The sequence below is a fragment of the Cebidichthys violaceus genome, unplaced genomic scaffold, assembly GCF_023349555.1.
Source record: "Cebidichthys violaceus isolate CVI_PGR_0920_01 unplaced genomic scaffold, fCebVio1.0.p SCAF_6, whole genome shotgun sequence".
Lineage (NCBI taxonomy): Eukaryota > Metazoa > Chordata > Actinopteri > Perciformes > Stichaeidae > Cebidichthys > Cebidichthys violaceus.
The window spans coordinates 17,750,225-17,769,756 of NW_027176816.1; the positions used below are offsets into that span (position 1 = coordinate 17,750,225).

The following is a 19,532-nucleotide window of genomic DNA, read 5'->3' on the forward strand; positions in this document are numbered from 1 at the left end:
GTTTGAACATGGACCACAACTAAAAAGCAACAGTGTATCATTTTATTCCTTAGAACAGGTATCAAAGCAACCCTCAATTTTAAAAAATTGGTCCAATACTGAGGAAGTGCGCTGCAGCCTCTAAGCGGGCTACGATGTAATCATATCGGGCAATTTACATCCACTAAAAGTGCTTATTTTTGACAGGATCTGATTGTTATTATAAGTGTCTGACAACATTATAGAAATGAGCCGTTTTCCTTTGGGAACGCCAGTGAGAGTCGGTGTTGTCAGAGATTGTTGGGTTGGACGACAGAAAGCGTAGCTTAGTGTTGTCTAAAAGAATTTAAATGCCACGCCTGAATATGGAGCCCATTTTGACAATGTGGAGGCGACGCACGATTTCAGAAGGAGACTTCTCCGAGCGTGACGCACAATATCAAACAGACCGGTTCAAGCGAAACGCACGAGAACGGTTTTATTTCTCCGTAGGGTTCTTTCCATAACGTTGTCAGACACGTACAATAATAATCTGAGCCCGTCTGGCAACAACAAGCACCTTTAGTGAACGCACATTGACGATGCTGAATTGCCCGCCTGCTATGATTACATTGCAACCCGTCTGCAGTGTTCTCCCTAAATACTGGACCAGTTTCAACATTTTCTTCAGTCACTCAAACACCAAAACATGGGGGAGCATACAGGTTCTCTGACAGCTTATGGATGTGATCTCTTTCTTCAGGATGTCGACCGGTCTCCTGCGGTCAGCCATGGATCACTCTGTCCCAGAGGTGTGAATACCAGGACTGTAAACTGTCAGGATGTCTACAATACAGAGACCTCTCTCTCTCTTTTCCTCTCTCATATCTCTCTCTCTCTCTTTTCCTCTCTCATATCTCTCTCTCTCTTTTCCTCTCATATCTCTCTCTCTCTCTCTTTTCCTCTCTCATATCTCTCTCTCTCTCTTTTCCTCTCTCATATCTCTCTCTCTCTCTCTCTTTTCCTCTCTCATATCTCTCTCTCTCTCTTTTCCTCTCTCATATCTCTCTCTCTCTCTCTTTTCCTCTCTCATATCTCTCTCTCTCTCTCTTTTCCTTTCTCATATCTCTCTCTCTTTTCCTGTCTTCATACCAGACCACCTCCTGCATCACAATCATCGCCATTGCTATTTCTCATTTTTAACATAATGTTTAAATGCCTTTTTTTTTTTTCTTCTATTCTTCCGTTGTTTATTATAGTCTTTACCGTTTCTACATTTCCTTTATCTCTGTTGACTATTACTTTTTATATGTTAACCTTGTAGTCATGTCTATAGTTTTTTATTTTGTATTTGAGATCAAGGGCAGTGTTTTTTTGTTTTTTTTAAAGCCATGCACACCATCATGAGTCCAGAGCTTCCTCCTCATTTTGTGGAGACAAATCATTGGCACGTGACGTTTCATCTTGTCAGAATGCTGTAAAAGCCAATGGTCCGTCATCAGAGCCCTATCATGTATTCCGGCTGTGCTCCCAGTCCCTGCACTCTGCCCCTAATGTGCGTACGCAAATAATCTGATCTGAGTTAACACCCGGGGCCTCGCCTGTGAAAAAAGAAAGACTCGATTCTAGACTCCAGTGTCATTTTAACTTGGTCAGTAAAAACTAATAAGTTCTAAGTGTTTTGTTTTAGTTCATACCATATATTGGTAAATAAAATTAGTGTTGATTCTGGCATCGAGGTTATTTTTCTTTTGCACTTGTGAATAAGGAACATTCTAACATGTACGTGCGACGCATCGGTTACCACCTTTTTGTCCAAGAGACGACGTTTCCTCTCTCTGTGGGCAAACGTCACGGTGGTGCTGTGATGTGTCGCATCGGTCGGTACTGGGGGGGAACACTGTGCGCATTCCAGGGGAGAAGTGTAGGGAAAAAAAAGAGGCAGCGGCAGATGTTCGTTGCTCCATGCAGCTGGGACTTGGCCCTGTCCGCAAGCACCGCTAACCGCTGTGAGGCGGTGAACGGCACACGTCGGCGAGATCGCGGTGCGCCGATGTGATTGGCTAGCTCAGTTGAAAGGCTTTGTGGTGTTTGTCTGGACAGGGTCTGTGCTGGGCGGACCCACTAAGTGCACTTTCCACTACCTTTTTAAAAGGTTGTCTTTCCTGTATCCATTTCAACAGTGAATTTCAACAGCTTTTCTTTTTTTTTTTCTAATTATTGTGTTTGTGGTGCCTCATGTTAATGAGAGAACTCATTAAAACAAACTTGTTTGTTAACCATAGGAAACTGCTGAAATTTGATGCTGAAAATCATGCGTTCAAATGGAAGGCGTTTAAATTCCACTAAATTGGGTTTAGGCCGTGAAGTTGCTCTCCTCTGCTTGTTGTCGGAGGACGTCCCTCTGTAATATTCCTCCCTTGACTGATGAGCACAATGAGACTGAGCAGAGCTCGCAGTTGTGAATTTCTACTTGTTATATAAAGTTGCTCCTTTTAATGCTGTTCATGTTTGGATGCATGTATTCCTTTAATTTTCTAGGTATGCAATCTGAAAAAAAACATCACTGTCATTCTGTAAGAAAATCTAAAAGTTTATATACGAATGTAACCAAGATAATATTGTAAAACAAATAAACAGTCTTTCTGTTCACCTTAGCTCGGTGGTGTTTGTCTCCTCCTCGGGACGTCCCGCTGAACGTCTTACTACATACATACATTCTTAAGAATCGGTGTGGTCGGGGAAAATGCAACGGTCCACAATATCGAGCAAGAGAAACATCCAGAGATACGAGATTCAGACACACACAGAAAGACAACAGAAGCATTTCCTCCATGCTGTTTTAATATAGGGGCTTTTGGTCTCTCTTTATACAGCGTGGTGGGAGTGTGAATGGAGAAGTAGCCCATTGATGTCATTAACTGTACACACTACTATTGCCATTAAAGTAGTTAATTAACATTATGTTATCTGTAGATATCAATGTCAGCTAAATTCCTATACAAGGCATTGAATGCCCTCAATGGTAGAATGTTAGGACGTGGTATAACCTCTGCATACATTTATTATCATTACATACTGTAGGCTATGCAACACATACTCAGACAAGGAATAAAGCATAAATTGACAATACACATTCAAATATTGACACCCCCCCCCCAACTCCTCCTGTCTGCCCACAACATATTCAACATCATATGTGTTTTAAGGATATACGTAGTATATAATCACTCAGTACCCCCCCCACACTCACACACTGTACACGGGCACAACCGTTGCTACAGCAGGAAGTTCGTGTGTATTATGGGACAGAAATAGAAAACAGGGTGAGGTACGACGACGTTCTTGCAGAGAACACTCGGGATACTGCAACTCAAAAACACGGGTTAGAATCCGAAACAGGGACACTGCAGGCCATGTTTGTTACCCATTGAACAGGTAAATGTAAGGGACAGAATGCCTCCAAGCGTGGAGTTTGTTTACTAAACTCTATTGAGACAAGTACGTAAGGCCATGGTAGAGGCCTTTTACAAACACCAGCATACATTAAACATACTAAAGCAGATGATCAAAAGAAAAGATTGAATACAGAGGCCTATATTATTTAAAATTTCTGTGCACAAGAGATACATTGTTTTTTATTGTCTTCATTCTTTTCTTGCACACACAATTATTTGAACAGCTTGGTCGAACAAGTTAGGAAATTGTGTGTACAACATAATATCTTCTGTGTATCTGACAATTGCTTTTATTTTCTGTGTACACGATACAAAGGATACATAACTCGTGTGCACCAGAGGGGGTGTAGCACGAAGCGAGATCGACATTACCAGGCCCGTTAGGTAGGGTTCGGTTGTGTTAACGCAAAAAAAAAAAAATAGATTGGTAAGCTCAAAAATAACATCTTAGAGATTTTGTGTTTAGACGACATTAAAATGTGTGTTAACACACTATATTTTTACACTGTTACCTCAACAAAAATGAAGGAAGCTCATTTGCACAAATAACATTTTAGAGATTCCGTGTTAGACATTAGACAAATGTGTCTTAACGCGTAAAGTTTGGTTATGTTAAAAAACTATATTCTTTTGCGGTTAACTCAACAATTATGGAAGGCCATTTGCGCTAAAACATCTTCGATATTTTGTGTTTAGACGACTTTAAAATAGAGTTTGGTCGTGTTAATATATATATTACACAACAAAAATGTATGCTTTAACACAGGTTAGTCTTCTTTGCCCTAAGATAGTACACCCTCAGGTTTATGTCTTGTGTGCACAAGATAACAAGATGAACATAAGCAACTTAAGTGCAGCCTGCTGTGCATAGAAGCAAATTAATGGGGTTTGGATGAAGCTGTTACCCACAAGCCTGGATTCCTAAACCTGAACCGCTTGATACAGCATCCCGAGGTCACTATATCCACCCTTTCCTTTCCTCCACCCTGTGTTTGTTACAATAGCCTGCTTTTAATGACAGCAGCAGAGTCGGACAGACTTAAATCAAAGTACAATTCTGATATACTGATGTTATCATTCACATGACTTGCAACATTAGAGATTTTGTTTCATAAAACATCAATATGGAGAGGAGGAGGCCGCCTCCCACATTCTCACACCTGTTCCCTCACAGGATTATATGGCTTTTCGTAAAACATTAAATAGTTTTAGCCTCCCACACTTAAGCCAAGCGGCTCGCGGCTCATACAGTCAGAAAATGCAAACGCAACAATTGCACAACTCATGATAATGAGGGTGATGTTGTGGTTACAAAGTGGAGCAGAGGCGGTCCTTTGGGTCTCTAAGGCATTCTGTCAATCTTTTCATAGATCTCGATACATTGATAACGGCCACTGTTTTTGTGGCTCCTTCAGGTCGATGAAGTGGAAACCGAACACAGACGGGGGTTCTCATGATTGTCACTGACGTCTGGCCACGTAGCATAAACACTGCTCATTCTCTACCAGTTTTACAACAGCATTTAGACTCCATTATTTTTGTATGGCCCATAGATACATACCGTGGTGAAATGTAAAGAGCTGAGATCAATAGCTCGTATTGTTAATGAAAGTCAACTGCTTTATAGTATTCACAGAAATAATGACGTGCATTGTAATGGTATTTTTAAGGATCTATCTGAAAGAATCTGCCTTAACTTTGCCTTAAACATAATCAGCACATTGTCAAACTGAATTGACACTGTAGAACAATCAGAACTCACTAGACATACAACAGTTTGGATACACATACAATCTCGACTTCAAGTAATTGCTTAAAATGTATAAAGTGAACAATAGTGCAAAATATGTCAACCAAAAGAAAAATAAAGGAAATAAAAGAGTCATGCTGCTTATTTCTTCACCAAAGAACTAAACAATTCAGTTGGCGTCAGATTATTTTTTGCTGGTTGTGTCCACATTTGGCTCATGAGTCTCTGACTATCAGATGATTTTAGATTTTACAGTTGCAGGCTGCTTATTTGCCCTTATTACACATGAAGTTAAACATTTGCACAAGATCAGCAAACCACTTTCCTCAAAGACACACGTTCACACAAAGTAAAGACCCTGATCCTAAATCGCGATTCTAACTGAGGAATCTTATTGATTTACACTTTGAGTACTCCGTGTATAGAAATGCTTCGCAGAATGATCTATTAAACAAATAAAGTTGATTTACTCGCAGTGACTCACGAACTCTTGAACAGCGGACTTCAAATACACACTACAAGAGTGACAGTTAAACTACACCAACAAGAGCATTAAGTTAGCAGAAATATACAGCACAGAGCACAGACTGAGCGCTACGCACGCCATTCAGATCAACATCAACGTGTCAAACTGAGCCAGTAAGTATCTACAAACAATTTGTTGAATTGAAGAGATTTCTTGCGTGTGTTGTGTGAAATGAAAGCAAACCAAGTTTGAGTCTATAGTTCAGCTGAGTTTGCTTCAAATGCAAGGTTCATCTAACTCGTGGCAAGAAAGCAAAAAGTATTTTTCCCAAAATGTCAAACTATTCTTTTAATGGTTGAGAGAAACCATAAGGGAGCACAGACTTTATGAAAGAAGTGGACGTACCTCCTGGTATGAAAAGTGAAACCAATGCAGAAGTGCCTTAAACGTGCCTTATTTCTAATGGCCATCAGGGGGCGACACCTCTGGTGCCAAAAAGAGATCTGGTTGTATAGAAGTCTGTGAGACCCTACTTATAGACTCAGCAACCATCAGTTTATGGTCTCAATTGCTAGTTTCAAGTCTTCTCCAATGGAGCGTGATGTAATTTAGTAAATTATGGTCCCATTCTTTAGGGCTCGGCTACCTCGCGGTAAACAAAATGGTAGTCCACAAACCAATGGGTGACGTCATGGTGGCTACGTCAACTTCTTTTATACTGTCCATGCAAAGCAGTAAAAAATATCTCGGTCCTGGATGTACCTGCACAGTCAAAAACCCAGACGAATGCTGTGCATGGAGAAGTGAAAAGGACAACGCATTATGAAGTTTGCTAGCAGTCATAAAATAAGTGGTATTTTCTGCTCAGTTGAATAAATGTGTAGGTTTGCAGAATAAATAACTGGGGACCAAGTTTGTGGATTCATTGAACTTGAGCTTGAGATTTTGCTTCTGAATCAGCTTTCATTGATCTCAGGAGATGAAATCGTAAACTCTCAAGGTAAAAACACACCGAACACAGTGAACTCCTATTCATTTTCTATGGGAGGAGACAAATCCCTCAAAAGACCTGACCTTAGTAATTAGATTTTGACTATTTTGTTTAGATTTGTGAAGATGAGCTGTGACGTCAGGCTATCCTGGGCTCCATGTCGGGGTGAGAGAAACGAAAGAGTAGCCTGCAAAATCATCTTTAAAGAAAGAAAAAATAGATGGCTAAGTCAAGAGATTTAGGAGATTTTTGTTTTTCTATCAAAGCTTCTGTGGCCTATATGAAAACCACCAACTGATTGCTAAGACACTTATTAATTTCTTTCCCAATACAGGTCTATATCCAAGAGTATCGACTGTGATTGAAGTAATTCACTTTTCATCCTGTCTGATTTGCAGCAAAGTTCAGTTTTATTTCTATCCCAGCACAGTCAATAAAAGAATTGTTTTGGGAAATGCACTTTTTTACTTTCTTGCCAAGAACAAAACGTCCAAAGTTCGAAGTAAAAGAAAAAACTGCCTACCAGCACCTCTCAATTTTACTAAAAAGAAATAGTTCAAGCACCTAACCTACATTTCTGTTTGTGTTATACAGTCAAGATATAGCATGTTCATTTTTGTAAAATTTTTGAGGTGCTGATACTTTGGTGGTATAAACTGTATACAAGCTGTGTCCACCTGCTTCCAGTCTTCATGCTAAGCTAAGCTAATCGCCTGCTGACTCCAGCTCTGAACGAGCAACAGGTTAGAACAGATGTTTTGACAGTAGCCATGCGGAAACTGCTCAAACCGCAAGACAACAAAGTCATGGATCTGTTTTTAATGGATCCAGATTTTCTGGATTGTATTTCATGTCTCACCGATGTATGAAACAACACAGCTCCATCCTTTGTTGAATTGCAGGGCTGTTTTAGACCTAAATCCCCACTTCATGGCCCCTCAAACGAACAACAACAAATTATCGCAGAAATTTGTCCCGACTTCAATCAGAGACAATCAGTTTTATGTTGAAATCTGGCTCAATTTGCACAGTGCCTGCCTGGCATAATCAGAAACAACCAAACTGTGTTTGGCTTGACAGCACGATTGATCTGCCCTCCAACAGCAAAAAGTGTTGTTAGCGTCTACGGTTCTTGTCAGCCTTGCTGCGGGGTGTTTCGGTGTGTTCTTCCCTTAGAATCAACCTGAGTTCTGTGTCTACATCATTGTTTCTTGGTAGTAGATAAAGTCCATGTTTTCAGAAATCCGAATTAGGGTGGATCTTCCCTTAGTCGCTGCTGCAGGTCAGTGTGCAGAGTGTAGCTCATGCACTGCAGACAACGAGGCCATTTGGTTATACAGAGACACAATCTAATACATACACATACCATATTTCATATACTTACTCACCAAGATCATTAGAACATGCCAGAATTGAGACAGCCTGGTAGGTTGACAAATCAATGAACCTGTAACATTTCCCTGCATTTTAAAAAGAAAACAATCAGCGTTTAACATCCAAGCATAGATCATTCATTTCAACCAGCTCATTCAGTTTTGCACAAGTCAGTAGTGTTAGCGGACATCTTGGTAGCAACAGCAAGGACCAGTGGGTGAGAGACAATAAAGAGCACGACCAAACAGAACAGACTTTACCAGTCAGAGATCTTAGTCATAAATGCACATTTCTTGTTCCTGATGCTCCCTCAGCTATTATCCTTGATGAGGAATGCAAAACATTAAGTTTCTTCTCTTCTTCCTCTTACACTACAGGTATCTTCCAACAAGGTAAGGACCCAGACCCTCTTATAGACTCCTCATATCTGCGATCCGCCCAGGTCTCCCCCGCCTGCAGGGTAATGCCTTAACCCACCTCCCCTGCGAAGCGAGTGCAGTGCCACAGTGCAACAGCCTCGCAGCAGCGACCCTATATGATACATGGGCTGTCCGCTACGGACTGGGCCGCGGCACAGCCACGCTACTGTTGGCACCACAGGAATGGCCACTGCCAGCAGATCAACCAGGAAGTGACGACTCCAGTAGCTTTTCTCAATTGTCCCCGAGCTCGATGGATTTTCTACCTCTGCTGTGGCACCCCCTGTGGCACCTTGTTCTTTAGTTTCATCTTCATCGTCATCCTCATCATTCAACTCCACTACAGTGACGCCAGCTATCTCCTCATGGGAAGTAGATCTCCTTGGCTGCGAAGTGTGAGGCTGTTCTACATCTGGTGATAACCCTTGGCGACCTGGACTCAACTCTTCTGTCTCTACCTTGGTTGTTCCTGCTGATGAACCAACTTCTTGCAGCCCGTCTTCCATGCTAAGGTTTTCCAGTGTTGTCCCAACCTGTGTGCCTTCTCCACAGCATCTTCCAAAACTAAGCTCACCCAACGTCCCTGCTGATGTCTCTGTTAAATTACACAGCTTACCTGGTGCTGCCTCCTCCACTGCACCCTGAACTTCCACCTCATTCCCTCCCTCTGAGCCTATTTGCGTTTGATGCCCTTTTTCTGCTAGGTTGATCACTGTTGTGTCCTCCTGCCACTCCGTTGCTTCAGAGTCCTTCTCTCTCTTCTCATTCTCCTGCTTTTCCACTTCCTCAACTCCCTCTTCCCCCTCACACAAAGGACTTTCCATGGAACACGCCACTGTAGCAGATCGTGGTAAGTGAGGGACCATCCGGGTTTTGGAGGCCGGGATCGGCTCTGTGGCCGTGCTCATGATCGTCGCTGAGGTTATCGAAGCTGTGGTGGTGATGGAGTCCAGCTCCTCCTCCCCCTCGTCAGACATCCAGGTGGAGGTGGGGCTGCAGGCCTGGGAGCGGAAGGTGCGTTGCTCCGCAATGGTATCCAGATCAGAGGGGTAACCTGCTGTTGCAGGGATGGGGCAGCTTTCAGTTTGAATGCCTGTCTCCCGCAGGGGGTGCAGGTAGAGGTGGTGATGGGACAGGCAAGGATGGCTCATACAACCCACTCCACCAAGACCGCAGCGAATGGGAGCCAGCCGCTCACCTGTGCACAGCTTCTCACAGGTGGCGGAGTGCTGCATAGTGTGGGCCACAGAGTGGGACAAATTGTGAGGGAAAGAGCGAGGTAAGGTATGGGAGAAGGTGTGCGGCAGAGAATGGGGCAGAGAGTTGGGCAGAGAATGGGGCAGAGAATGGGGCAGAGAATGGGGCAGAGAGTTGGGCAGAGAATGGGGCAGAGAGTTGGGCAGAGAATGGGGCAGAGAATGGGGCAGAGAATGGGGCAGAGAGTTGGGCAGAGAATGGGGCAGAGAATGGGGCAGAGAATGGGGCAGAGAATGGGGCAGAGAGTTGGGCAGAGAATGGGGCAGAGAATGGGGCAGAGAGTTGGGCAGAGAGTGGGGCAAAGATTGAGGTAGAGAGTGGGGCAGAGATTGGGAAAAGGTTTGTGCGTAGGAGTTGAGTAAAGATGCTGTTTCCTCAGAGAGGAATGCGGCCTCTAACAGCAGGTCGGCTTGACTGGGGACGCTGCTCTCCCCACAGCACACAAAACCGCTATCCTGGGTGCCGTCACCTGACAGACAAGCAAAGTCCGAGCCATTTACGTTCCGGTCCGCAAGCGCCTGATCGCTCAGCTTAGTGTAGGTGGAGCTCCTGGTCAGAGAACGGGCTGGGCTACCGTCGCAGGAGCAAGAGCCCCTCCCTCCTACTGCTGGTTTGGGTATTCCCCCTGGACTTTCCCCTGATACCGATGCTGGTGCCGAACCTCCAACACGGGTCCGACAGCCTGGTATGGCTTCCCCCTCCTTGGCTAATCCAGCCTGGGCTAGCTCCATGCTGAGCAAAAGGTTCTCAAGCTTGTGGTTCTGAGTGTTGATGTCCTGAAAGTACTTCTGGACCCCTACATCGCCACTGAGCCCCCCTGCATCACTGAGTGTGGCGCGAACAGTGTCCACAGCATGTTTGAGCTGCTGGATCTCCTGGCGCGCGTCCTTCAGGGCCAGCTGAGCTTCCACGCGGTGACATTCCTCCTCAACCCAGTCCTCCTGCATCCTGTACAGCTGGCCTCTCAGCTCATCTATCTCTGTGTCCCTAAGAGGGTACAAATGGAGAGGAGAAAGGGGAGAAAGAAAGAACAATGAGAATCAAGATATTAGGTTTAGGGTTAGGATTAGAACCTGGTAGGAAAAACCTAACAACAAGTCAGACAATTTAAGAACTGACTCTGGCCAATATTGATAATCTCTATTTCTATCTCCGTATCTCACCTGTCTTGGAGAGTGTTGATGGTTTCGTTTAGCCTGGCCCGCAGGTGTCGGATGCACACCTCTTTCTGCTGCAGGGGTGTGAGGTACTGCTCTGGTGGAGGGGGCCGGATCCCATGGTTTTCCGTACATGAGTACTTCTGATGACGTCTAGGACACAAAATGAAAGATGTATCCCGAGTTCTTTAGAACAGATTTCACTTCAGTGACACTTTTTATTTTTTTTTAATATGTTTAGTATACAGGGCTGGGTATTGAATCCCAATACTTTTTCGGTGGCGACCAAAATGTATCCTTAGCACTGACTCTCAAAAACTGTCAAGTTCCAAAAGCTGGCTTTGAAGGTCTGTTTAGGTTGGTAATCTACTTTTGCTAACTGTTAGATAACGTTGCTGAATGTGTAAATAAGTCAAACACAGAGCAAAGCCAGGTTTCCACAAACTTTTAGTCCCAGAAACTACTTTTCAAGGAACTAAGAGGTTCCTTCAGCCCATTGTTGTCTGCGTTTCCACTGCGGTCTAAAGACCCATGAAGTTTAGGCAATTAGAAGATTAGTTGGTTTTCTGATGTCTTACCCTTTGGTGGGGCTGCAGTCGCTGCCTTTACAAGAGCCTGAGTTGCTGCTGCTGCTAAGGGATGTGTTGCCATGGGGATCTCTGTTACTGGGTGCGGCTGGTGTCCGCCTGGTCCAAAGTAAGAGGACACATTAGGCATTAATGCCATGAAACCAAACTCCAAACAACGAGGTGACAGTGAATTCTGCTAGCCGCCGAGCAAAACCATCTTTCAAAACCACAGATCAAAAAAGACACAAATGGAGCAATCCAGGTCCACTAACATGCCAATACAACACCGAAATGCACTTATACACACAGACACATTACAAATATAGAGGCTAAAGTCACAGTTAACAGACAACAGTTAGAAACAAGGACATAGTCATTTGGGCACTGACAGTGATGTCGCAGTTTTTTTAAACAAATGGAATGTGTTCTGCAAAAATAAAAAACAAACTACAAATCCAAAGAAATTACAAACTGAGAGATATCACAAGAATCATTCCTCAAAAGAAAAGAGTATGAAAAAAAAAGAAAATAGAACAAACAAAGAGAAAAGAAGGAGGAAGTAACAGGTCAGCCTAGACATAATGCTGTGTGAACAAGATTATTGTAACACCATGAGACATTCACAGCAGTGCCAAAGGAGTCATCATTCCCATGCTTCAGAAAGTCAACACCGATTTTTGAGGAAAGAAGAGAGGACTCAGGACAGACCGAGTACGAGGGGTCGAGGGAGAGTTTGCTGAACGGCTGTGGCGATCCGGAGACTTTGTGGAAGCGTATCCTTTCGTCGGCGACTTGGTCGATGCATAGCCTTTAGTCGGACGCATTGAGACCATATAGCCCGTCTCCATAGGAACGTAGTCTAGCTCTATGAACCTGCAGTAGTCAAACCTGACCAGGCAGAGACAACAGGGTGTTAAATGACAGAGGACAGCAGAGTACCACACCAGACTGATACAATGTGCATGCTACAGATGTATGCTCTCTATTGAGGTGAGGAGAAGCGGTCTGGTGTATAGCATGTCTTAGGATTCACCTAAGTCATTCAGAGCCTGAGATGGAGGCAGATGCTAAATATCAACAAGCACTCGAACACTGATGGGGCCCAAGAGAGGAAGCTCTCTAAAAGCTTTGCAAAAGTAAAGATAGATTGCTTCGCTTTAATTGTTTAGGCTGCTCTCTTTGGCTTTTGATGTAGGAAACACAAATCTATGTGAAGACATTTGCAGCCATGAGGCCTTTTACTGGCACAGAAGAAAAGCTAGCGCTCTGCATCCTAAAACAAGAGAGATAAAATGTTCTGATAGGAGCAGCGGCAACAGCATTAGCATTTAACCATAAGAGCTTCTTCATCCAAAGCCTTTCACTCCAAACAAGCTTTCACACACAAATGTCTCAACAGCAGACCTCATTGGGTAGACATCAAAGACATGATCAAACATAAATTCAACCTTCAACACATCCAATACATCCCAAAAGATTGTCAGAACATGACAGGACAAATTTTATTCTCTTTGCCAGTTTGTGGATTGACTATTTAAGGAGACACAAGTCAATTAAATTGTCAAAATAGTGTCAGATTTAGCCTGCTGTGAAATGATAAAGACCAATCCAACCCTTCGGACTATCAAAAATCCCTGCTTTCTCTCCACACACTGCCAAGGAAGATGTCATTCTTCTTCTTCTGTAGAGTAACCACTGCTGAAAATAACTTGCTCTTTGCTCCCCCCTCAGCCGATAATACAGACAACCTGATCCTGCACTATGAGGCCAGATTACAATTTATAATTTAAAAGACCAATTTGGGAAATGGACTTATTCGCTTTCGTGCCCAGAGTCAGAGAGGATCTGTACAACTCTGTCCGTTAAACGTGATGCTAGAGGCAGGACGTGATTAGCTTAGCGTATAGACTGGAAGCAGGAGGAAACAGCTAGCCTGCTAGCCTGAAATAGAAAGACCAAACAATGCAGAAGTTTGTAGACAACAGAGATTCCAGCTAAAAAGTTACCATGGATTATTATTGATAACTGTTAAAATAACAAGGGTTTTAACATCTAAATAAAGTGCTGTAGTGGTTGCCAGTTTGTCTGTCAGAAATGCTCAATGAGAGATTATACCGAGATACAGAAGCTAGTGGAATGGAGGCTAACCCGAATGTGATGTCAACACTTTGTCTCTCTATAATTCCAACACATAAATCCACCATTTATTTTGGCAGATTAAAAAACCTGAGGAAAGTTGTGCTCAAGAACTTTGAAAGGTGCTGGTAGGTGGATTATTTAGCTTTTGATTGCGCTGGTTCCCTCTGCTTCTGGTATTTATGCTAAGCTAAGTAGCTCCCTGACTCTAGCTTAATGCTTAACGTTCAAACAAAAGTGGAGAGTGGTATAGATCTTCTCATTTAACTCTTGACAAGAGCGTGACTACGTGCATTTCCTAAAATGCCTAACTAATCATCTTAGAGACCATGTAACCACATGTATCATCAAAATAATAATGTTGCACAAAAGTAAAGAAAACATATTTATGCCTTTAACCGTCCTGCTACAGAAAATAAAGTTGTTGAGTATCACAGTATAGTGTATCAGTGGTAGCCAGGAGGAGGAGGAGGGGTGATCTGTGATGGGCAACTTCTGTCAAGGCATTCTGTGCTGAGAATATATTGCAAATGTTAGATAATCAGTGATATTGTATGACACATAGTGAATGTTGTAATGATCTGTTTCTTTAAACTGACTGTTGCCCAATCACTGGCCTCCACAGAAGGGGGAAGGGGACAAGCGCGACCACTCGGAGCAGCCATGGGGGATTTTCACACAGGACCCAATAACTCCACACCACCGCACTGAAATCCAAAACATGGACTCAGTGCCTCTACACTTACGACCGTTTTCACCATGCAATGACTATATTTGACACACTCACACTATGGTGTGTAATTCTCACTTCTTTGTGAAAACATGTACTTCTAATTTATTTTTTTTGGCCTAACCCAACTTTCTCAAGCTTCTAGCAAGAGTTGTGCCGAGTAAACGTGTCCTGTGTGATACCATAAGGGAGGAGGCCAGATATTGACTACTTTGTAGTTCTTTGAAGATCAATATGTGACAAAAGCCAAGACAGAACAGAAACCGGCAGAGGGAAGCAGCTAAAGCAGTGAGCCTGGAGTGGGTGGAATTCACAGTACAACAGGTCCGACAGTCTATGGCGTCCATCTGCTGGGATGGAACCTGTGTCTGGACTGTGGGGTGTGGGTGGCAGCTGTGGAAAGGCCGTAGGAGCCGAGCGGAGTCAGGTGTCGGTTAGTGTGAGTGGGTGGAGTACAGACATAATCCTTAACGCTGTGGGTCGTTTCTGGTAGAGACAGAGACTTTGCTCGAGACGCTGAATTCATTTTAGATCAACCATCTCTGATTTTTTAAATAAACCAAGATGCACATTCTCATTTCAGGCAATGCCGGTGTCTCACCAACTCTCCGCTGTGGAAGTGGATAGTGTTCATAACAAACATGGTGCGGCTGATTGAGCGGCTGTGGCGAACCAGTGATCACTTGTGATCACAGTATGCTTCCACAGCACAATGGTGCCATTTCTACTGTGCATGTAGCCTCTAAACACAACTTCTTCAATTCTAATGTACAAATTGACCTTGTAACTCTACTAATGTACATGTTAGTGGTGCGTTCAAGTGCACACCTGTACATCAGGGTTTCCCTTGTTTTATCAATAGACTCAGAGGTGATGTGACACAAAAACAACAACACACACACAAAAGTGTGTGCTTTTTGCTGTTGTTGATGCCAACTTCGAAGCTAAATATGAACACTGAGAGCTCCAGTTGGGATCTCAGCGTTATTGTCATGTTCAGGAAAACCGTGTCCAAGTGAGACAGGTAGCATAAATGTTGCCTGTGTGCTTGGTCTTGTTTTAGTGGCTACGATGCATGCTGGAGCTACAGCTACTGAGCATGCTCTCTGAGACTGTAACTGAAGTGTGTCTCACGCAGGAGGCGCTGGCACAGGAATGGCCACCGACGCCGCTGGCGCAGCCGTCCCCGACCCAGACCCAGACGCCGGCTTTGGCACCGGGACGGGTGAGGACGCCAGTATTTGCTGCAAGCGGCGTTTGGGCTGCAACGCCTTCAGAGGGTTGAATCTGAGGAAAAGAGACCAGAGAGAGGAGGACACCACAGCTACAGATTGAACTGTCTGTAGCTACGTACAGTATCACCATACCAAAAAAAACTACAACCACTAATCAGACGTCTTGGCTTCAGTGTTGGGAGGATTTAACATTTAAACACTTACAAATCACATGACACACAATTAGTATAAGTGGAAAACATACATTCTGTACAACAACTTTATTGCAGCATTTGCATTGCAAAGTGAAAACATTTAGACCGAGGCTTAATTGATGTAGAAAAAGGCATCAGCGGTCTCTACAGACAACAAAACCTCAGTTACATGGCCTTATGCATTTAACCTGTGTCCATTAAACAGGCCACGGAAGTCCAGTCGCTGTAGGAGAAAACACATCAATATACTCAATAAAACTGTTCCCAGGTTGCAGTGAACTGGCTGTTCACTTCAGCGTGAAAGAGGTGGCTGATGACACCGAGTTTATTCAATGATACCACAGCTCCCCCATCAGGATGATACGAGCTAAGTGAACAAAAGTACAGAAACAAATTGGCATAAAATGCAGACCCATCCATGACAGACAGGGTTTAACTTGTAAATCATTGTTGAATTGATGTTTAAAATAAATAATTTACGAATGCTTTAATAAGACAAACTTTTAGGCTGCTAGGTTAAATCATAGTAAAGCCATTAATAAAGTTATTATTGTTATCCATGGCTAATCTCGCATACTGCTGGACCTAGTTTTTTTTTGACACACCATAACAAAACTGTGGCTTTTTTCAAAGATTTTTTCAAAATACTGAAATACTGTTTTCAATATACTCTACTATGGCTTTTGTATATTTTCTTTCGACATGCTATTATACTAAGACATTTCTAATTAATGACTTTTTTAACATACTATACTATTTTATAACATACTTTGTTGTGACTTTTTCAATTTTTTTCGACATTACTATACCACTTTTTTATGAAATTTTTCGACATACGATACTATACTATGACCTTCTTCAGATTTTTTAGACATATATACGAGGGCTATACTATACAACAACATTCTCATGACTTTTTTCAACATACCATACTATGACTTTTTAATGGATATTTTCGACATAATATACTTTGACTTTCTTTGAAATACTATAATACGACTTTTTAAAACTTTTTTTGACAAATTATACTATGACCTTCTGATTTTTTCGACATACTATACTATGACTTTTTACGACATACTATATACTCTACATTACTATTTTTTTTTATTTACTATACTATGACTTTCTTATGACTTTTTTCGACATACGCTATGACATTTTTTATTTTTGGCTATTTATAGCCGTTAATAACTTTGTTCCACATGCTCTGCACCACTTTTCTGAAACGTCAGACTGTCCATTTGAGCAGTCTACCTGATGAACTAGAAAGGTAAAAAGACAAAGCAAGCGTCCTGGAGGAGGGTGATAAACACCAGCCAAAGACATTTTTCACAACCACGCAACCCAAAGTTTGCCCTTATAAATGGTTATCTACCAATCTTTAGAGGAGGATTCGTTAACCAATAATCAGGAAATTGGCTACAACTCATTAACGCTTTATAACTGGCACATAATTAGAAAGTGGTAATGAGTTGGTCCTATTGGGGGTAAGCTGTACTCAGGAAGTGTTAAGTTTAGAAATAATTATGCGGCACACACACATCCACAGAACACACATAGTATGCATTTACTCACAAAAGTATACGACAGTCATGCTTAAAAAAGTCATGTGAAACGGTTTAGTTTGTTCATTTGACAATGATCAACATAACTAAGCAGAAAAAAAATCAACACTCAACAAAGGCTTATGAAAGGAAGACAAAATGTAAAAAAGCTGTAGAAAATGGAGGACAGGCTTGTTTTTTTTCCATGTCTGCTTGTCCTGAGCTTTACATGTCAGACAGTAACTCAAGACCGAAAAGTACATTTGTAGGAGCAGATGGACCGGCTGGACACTGAATGTTGCTGCTGGGTGCTTTGAGCGACTTACACCTCGTTTTCAACGGTTTGTGCTTCTTGCTCTAACGTTACGGCTGTCAGGTTCAGCTCATCTATACAAAGTATGAAGTAACCTCCGGTTGGTGCTCATGGTGAAAAAACAAAGTCAAACAAATATATAATAGCCCAATTAAAAGCAAAGGGGCAGTGATAGTCTGTCATACAAAGGTGGTTAAAGTGGGGATCTGTTGTCAAGATATCATTGTCATAAAAACAAACAAAGATGATATGCATTTAAGTGACCAAAAAGGTTACAATCTTTCATGAACTGAAAACACACGGTGAAAGTTCTAAGATGAAAACATGGACAACTCCCAGAACAGACAACAGCAGGTGTATTGACAACTTAGATTAAGAACATAAACTCATGTTGACAATGTTTAATGAGTTAATAAATCAAGTGAGAAGTAGAGTCATTTTGTCAAAGACTTCTATTCAATCGGATTTCTCTTTGCAAGTTTAAGGCACTTCTGCACTGGCTTTACTTTTCAGACCCAGAGATTGCAGTCTGGTAGAGATAGGAGTCATTTTCAAATTTAGGAATGTACTTTTTGCCAGTAAGAGTTGATATCCTACTCTGAGACACTTGATAAACAAGGTCCTCTGCAATATGCAATGACTGAGATTAAAAGGTTCCTTCCCTGGAGACGCTTCTTTTAAACTGCGGCTATCTTACTGAATACCCTCACACTGGCGTCACAAAACAGGTGCAGGTCCTCATTGGCCACCTACCTGCGAGAGCACAACCCAGACCTCCGATTGGCTGGAGCAGGTGCAGACATGGGTCCAGACAACCTTTAGCGTCTTCCGTCCTCACCGTGTCTCTCTGTTCTTCAGCACAACACTGAGAGCCTGGAGGGAAGCACAGACGTGACCAGTGAGTGACCACATACACACACACACACACACACACACACACACACACACACACAAATTAATAATTAAAAGAATTAAAAATGTAATTTGCTGACTGCCTCTGCGTTTGGCTCTGGATGCCTCAGCAGCATGCAGCACAGTGCTGCTGACTCAAGCTGACACTTATCTGGCAAAGGCGGGACATCAGGGTTCAGCAGCCAATCACCTCCTAGCCATGTGGGAGACCTAACCATCATCATCATCATCATCATCATCATCATCGCTCATTTGTCTCAGGACGAATACCGGTGAGAGTGACAGAAGTGAGCAAAGGGAACTGAAATTTGCAAGCAGATCCGTTCATGCTAAGTTTGTTCAAGTGTGTGACCTTATGCGACCCATTTGCCTCTCTCTCACACACACACACACACACACACACACACACACACACACACACACACACACGGCTGTCTGGATGCAGGGAGACGAGGACATAAACATTTCATCATTATCCCCCGTCAGTGACCGAGCAAAGCTCACCCAGCCATTATGTTGCTGAAAAGGCCAAATGCAAATGTGTTCCACCAACAGCCGTGGTGTCGGCGGTTCATGCGAGGTAGAGAGGCACGGTGAAAGTGAGAGACAGAGATAGAGGGAAGAGAGAGGAGGATTATTCCCATCAATAATACATCACACACAACTCAGTGGGCTCTTGAGTGCCAGGTTTGTGTATGTGTGTAAAGGCAAGGCACCTGCTGTAAGTCACCTTCCTGCTGTAACTCCTCGACATGCTGCGTTGTCTCTGTGCCGGCCACCACTGACTCAAACACCAAGTTGTAAATTGTTGTCTGTGGGAATAAACTTCTTTTGATTAAACTGTTTGTTCTAGGATGTATTATATATGAAGTATAAGTATCTTCCGTGCTGCCAGCTTCATTTGTGGTTCAACTAAAGTACAAATCTGTTCCTTTGCCAAACAGGCTAAAGCTGTGGAATTTAAACTGTGTTTCATTTCAGTGTCGTGAATTCTATTGTCAGTGACATTCATTAGAGTGAATAAACTTGTTGTTTAAATAGCCCAGCATAGAACGACACACAGTAT

The 19,532-nt window shown here is 42.8% G+C and overlaps 2 protein-coding genes across 4 annotated transcripts in view; one reads left to right on the forward strand and one right to left on the reverse strand.

The window, feature by feature from the left end:
* sdcbp2 (syndecan binding protein (syntenin) 2) overlaps positions 1-2,615 on the forward strand; it is a 15,548-nt gene extending 12,933 nt beyond the window's left edge. The window contains exon 9 of the mRNA XM_068733768.1: positions 722-2,615. Coding sequence (XP_068589869.1) covers positions 722-776 — 55 coding nt within the window. The 3' untranslated portion in view covers positions 777-2,615. The remainder of the gene's footprint in view (positions 1-721) is intronic.
* Positions 1,179-19,532, reverse strand: part of snphb (syntaphilin b) — a 27,719-nt gene continuing 9,365 nt past the window's right edge. For all 3 annotated transcript variants that reach the window (XM_068733764.1, XM_068733766.1, XM_068733767.1), the window contains exons 2-6: positions 18,308-18,427; positions 12,108-12,287; positions 11,409-11,516; positions 10,837-10,983; positions 1,179-10,660 (exon numbers count right to left, since the gene is read on the reverse strand). In XM_068733764.1, coding sequence (XP_068589865.1) covers positions 8,419-10,660; positions 10,837-10,983; positions 11,409-11,516; positions 12,108-12,287; positions 18,308-18,357 — 2,727 coding nt within the window. In that variant the 5' untranslated portion in view covers positions 18,358-18,427 and the 3' untranslated portion in view covers positions 1,179-8,418. The remainder of the gene's footprint in view (positions 10,661-10,836; positions 10,984-11,408; positions 11,517-12,107; positions 12,288-18,307; positions 18,428-19,532) is intronic.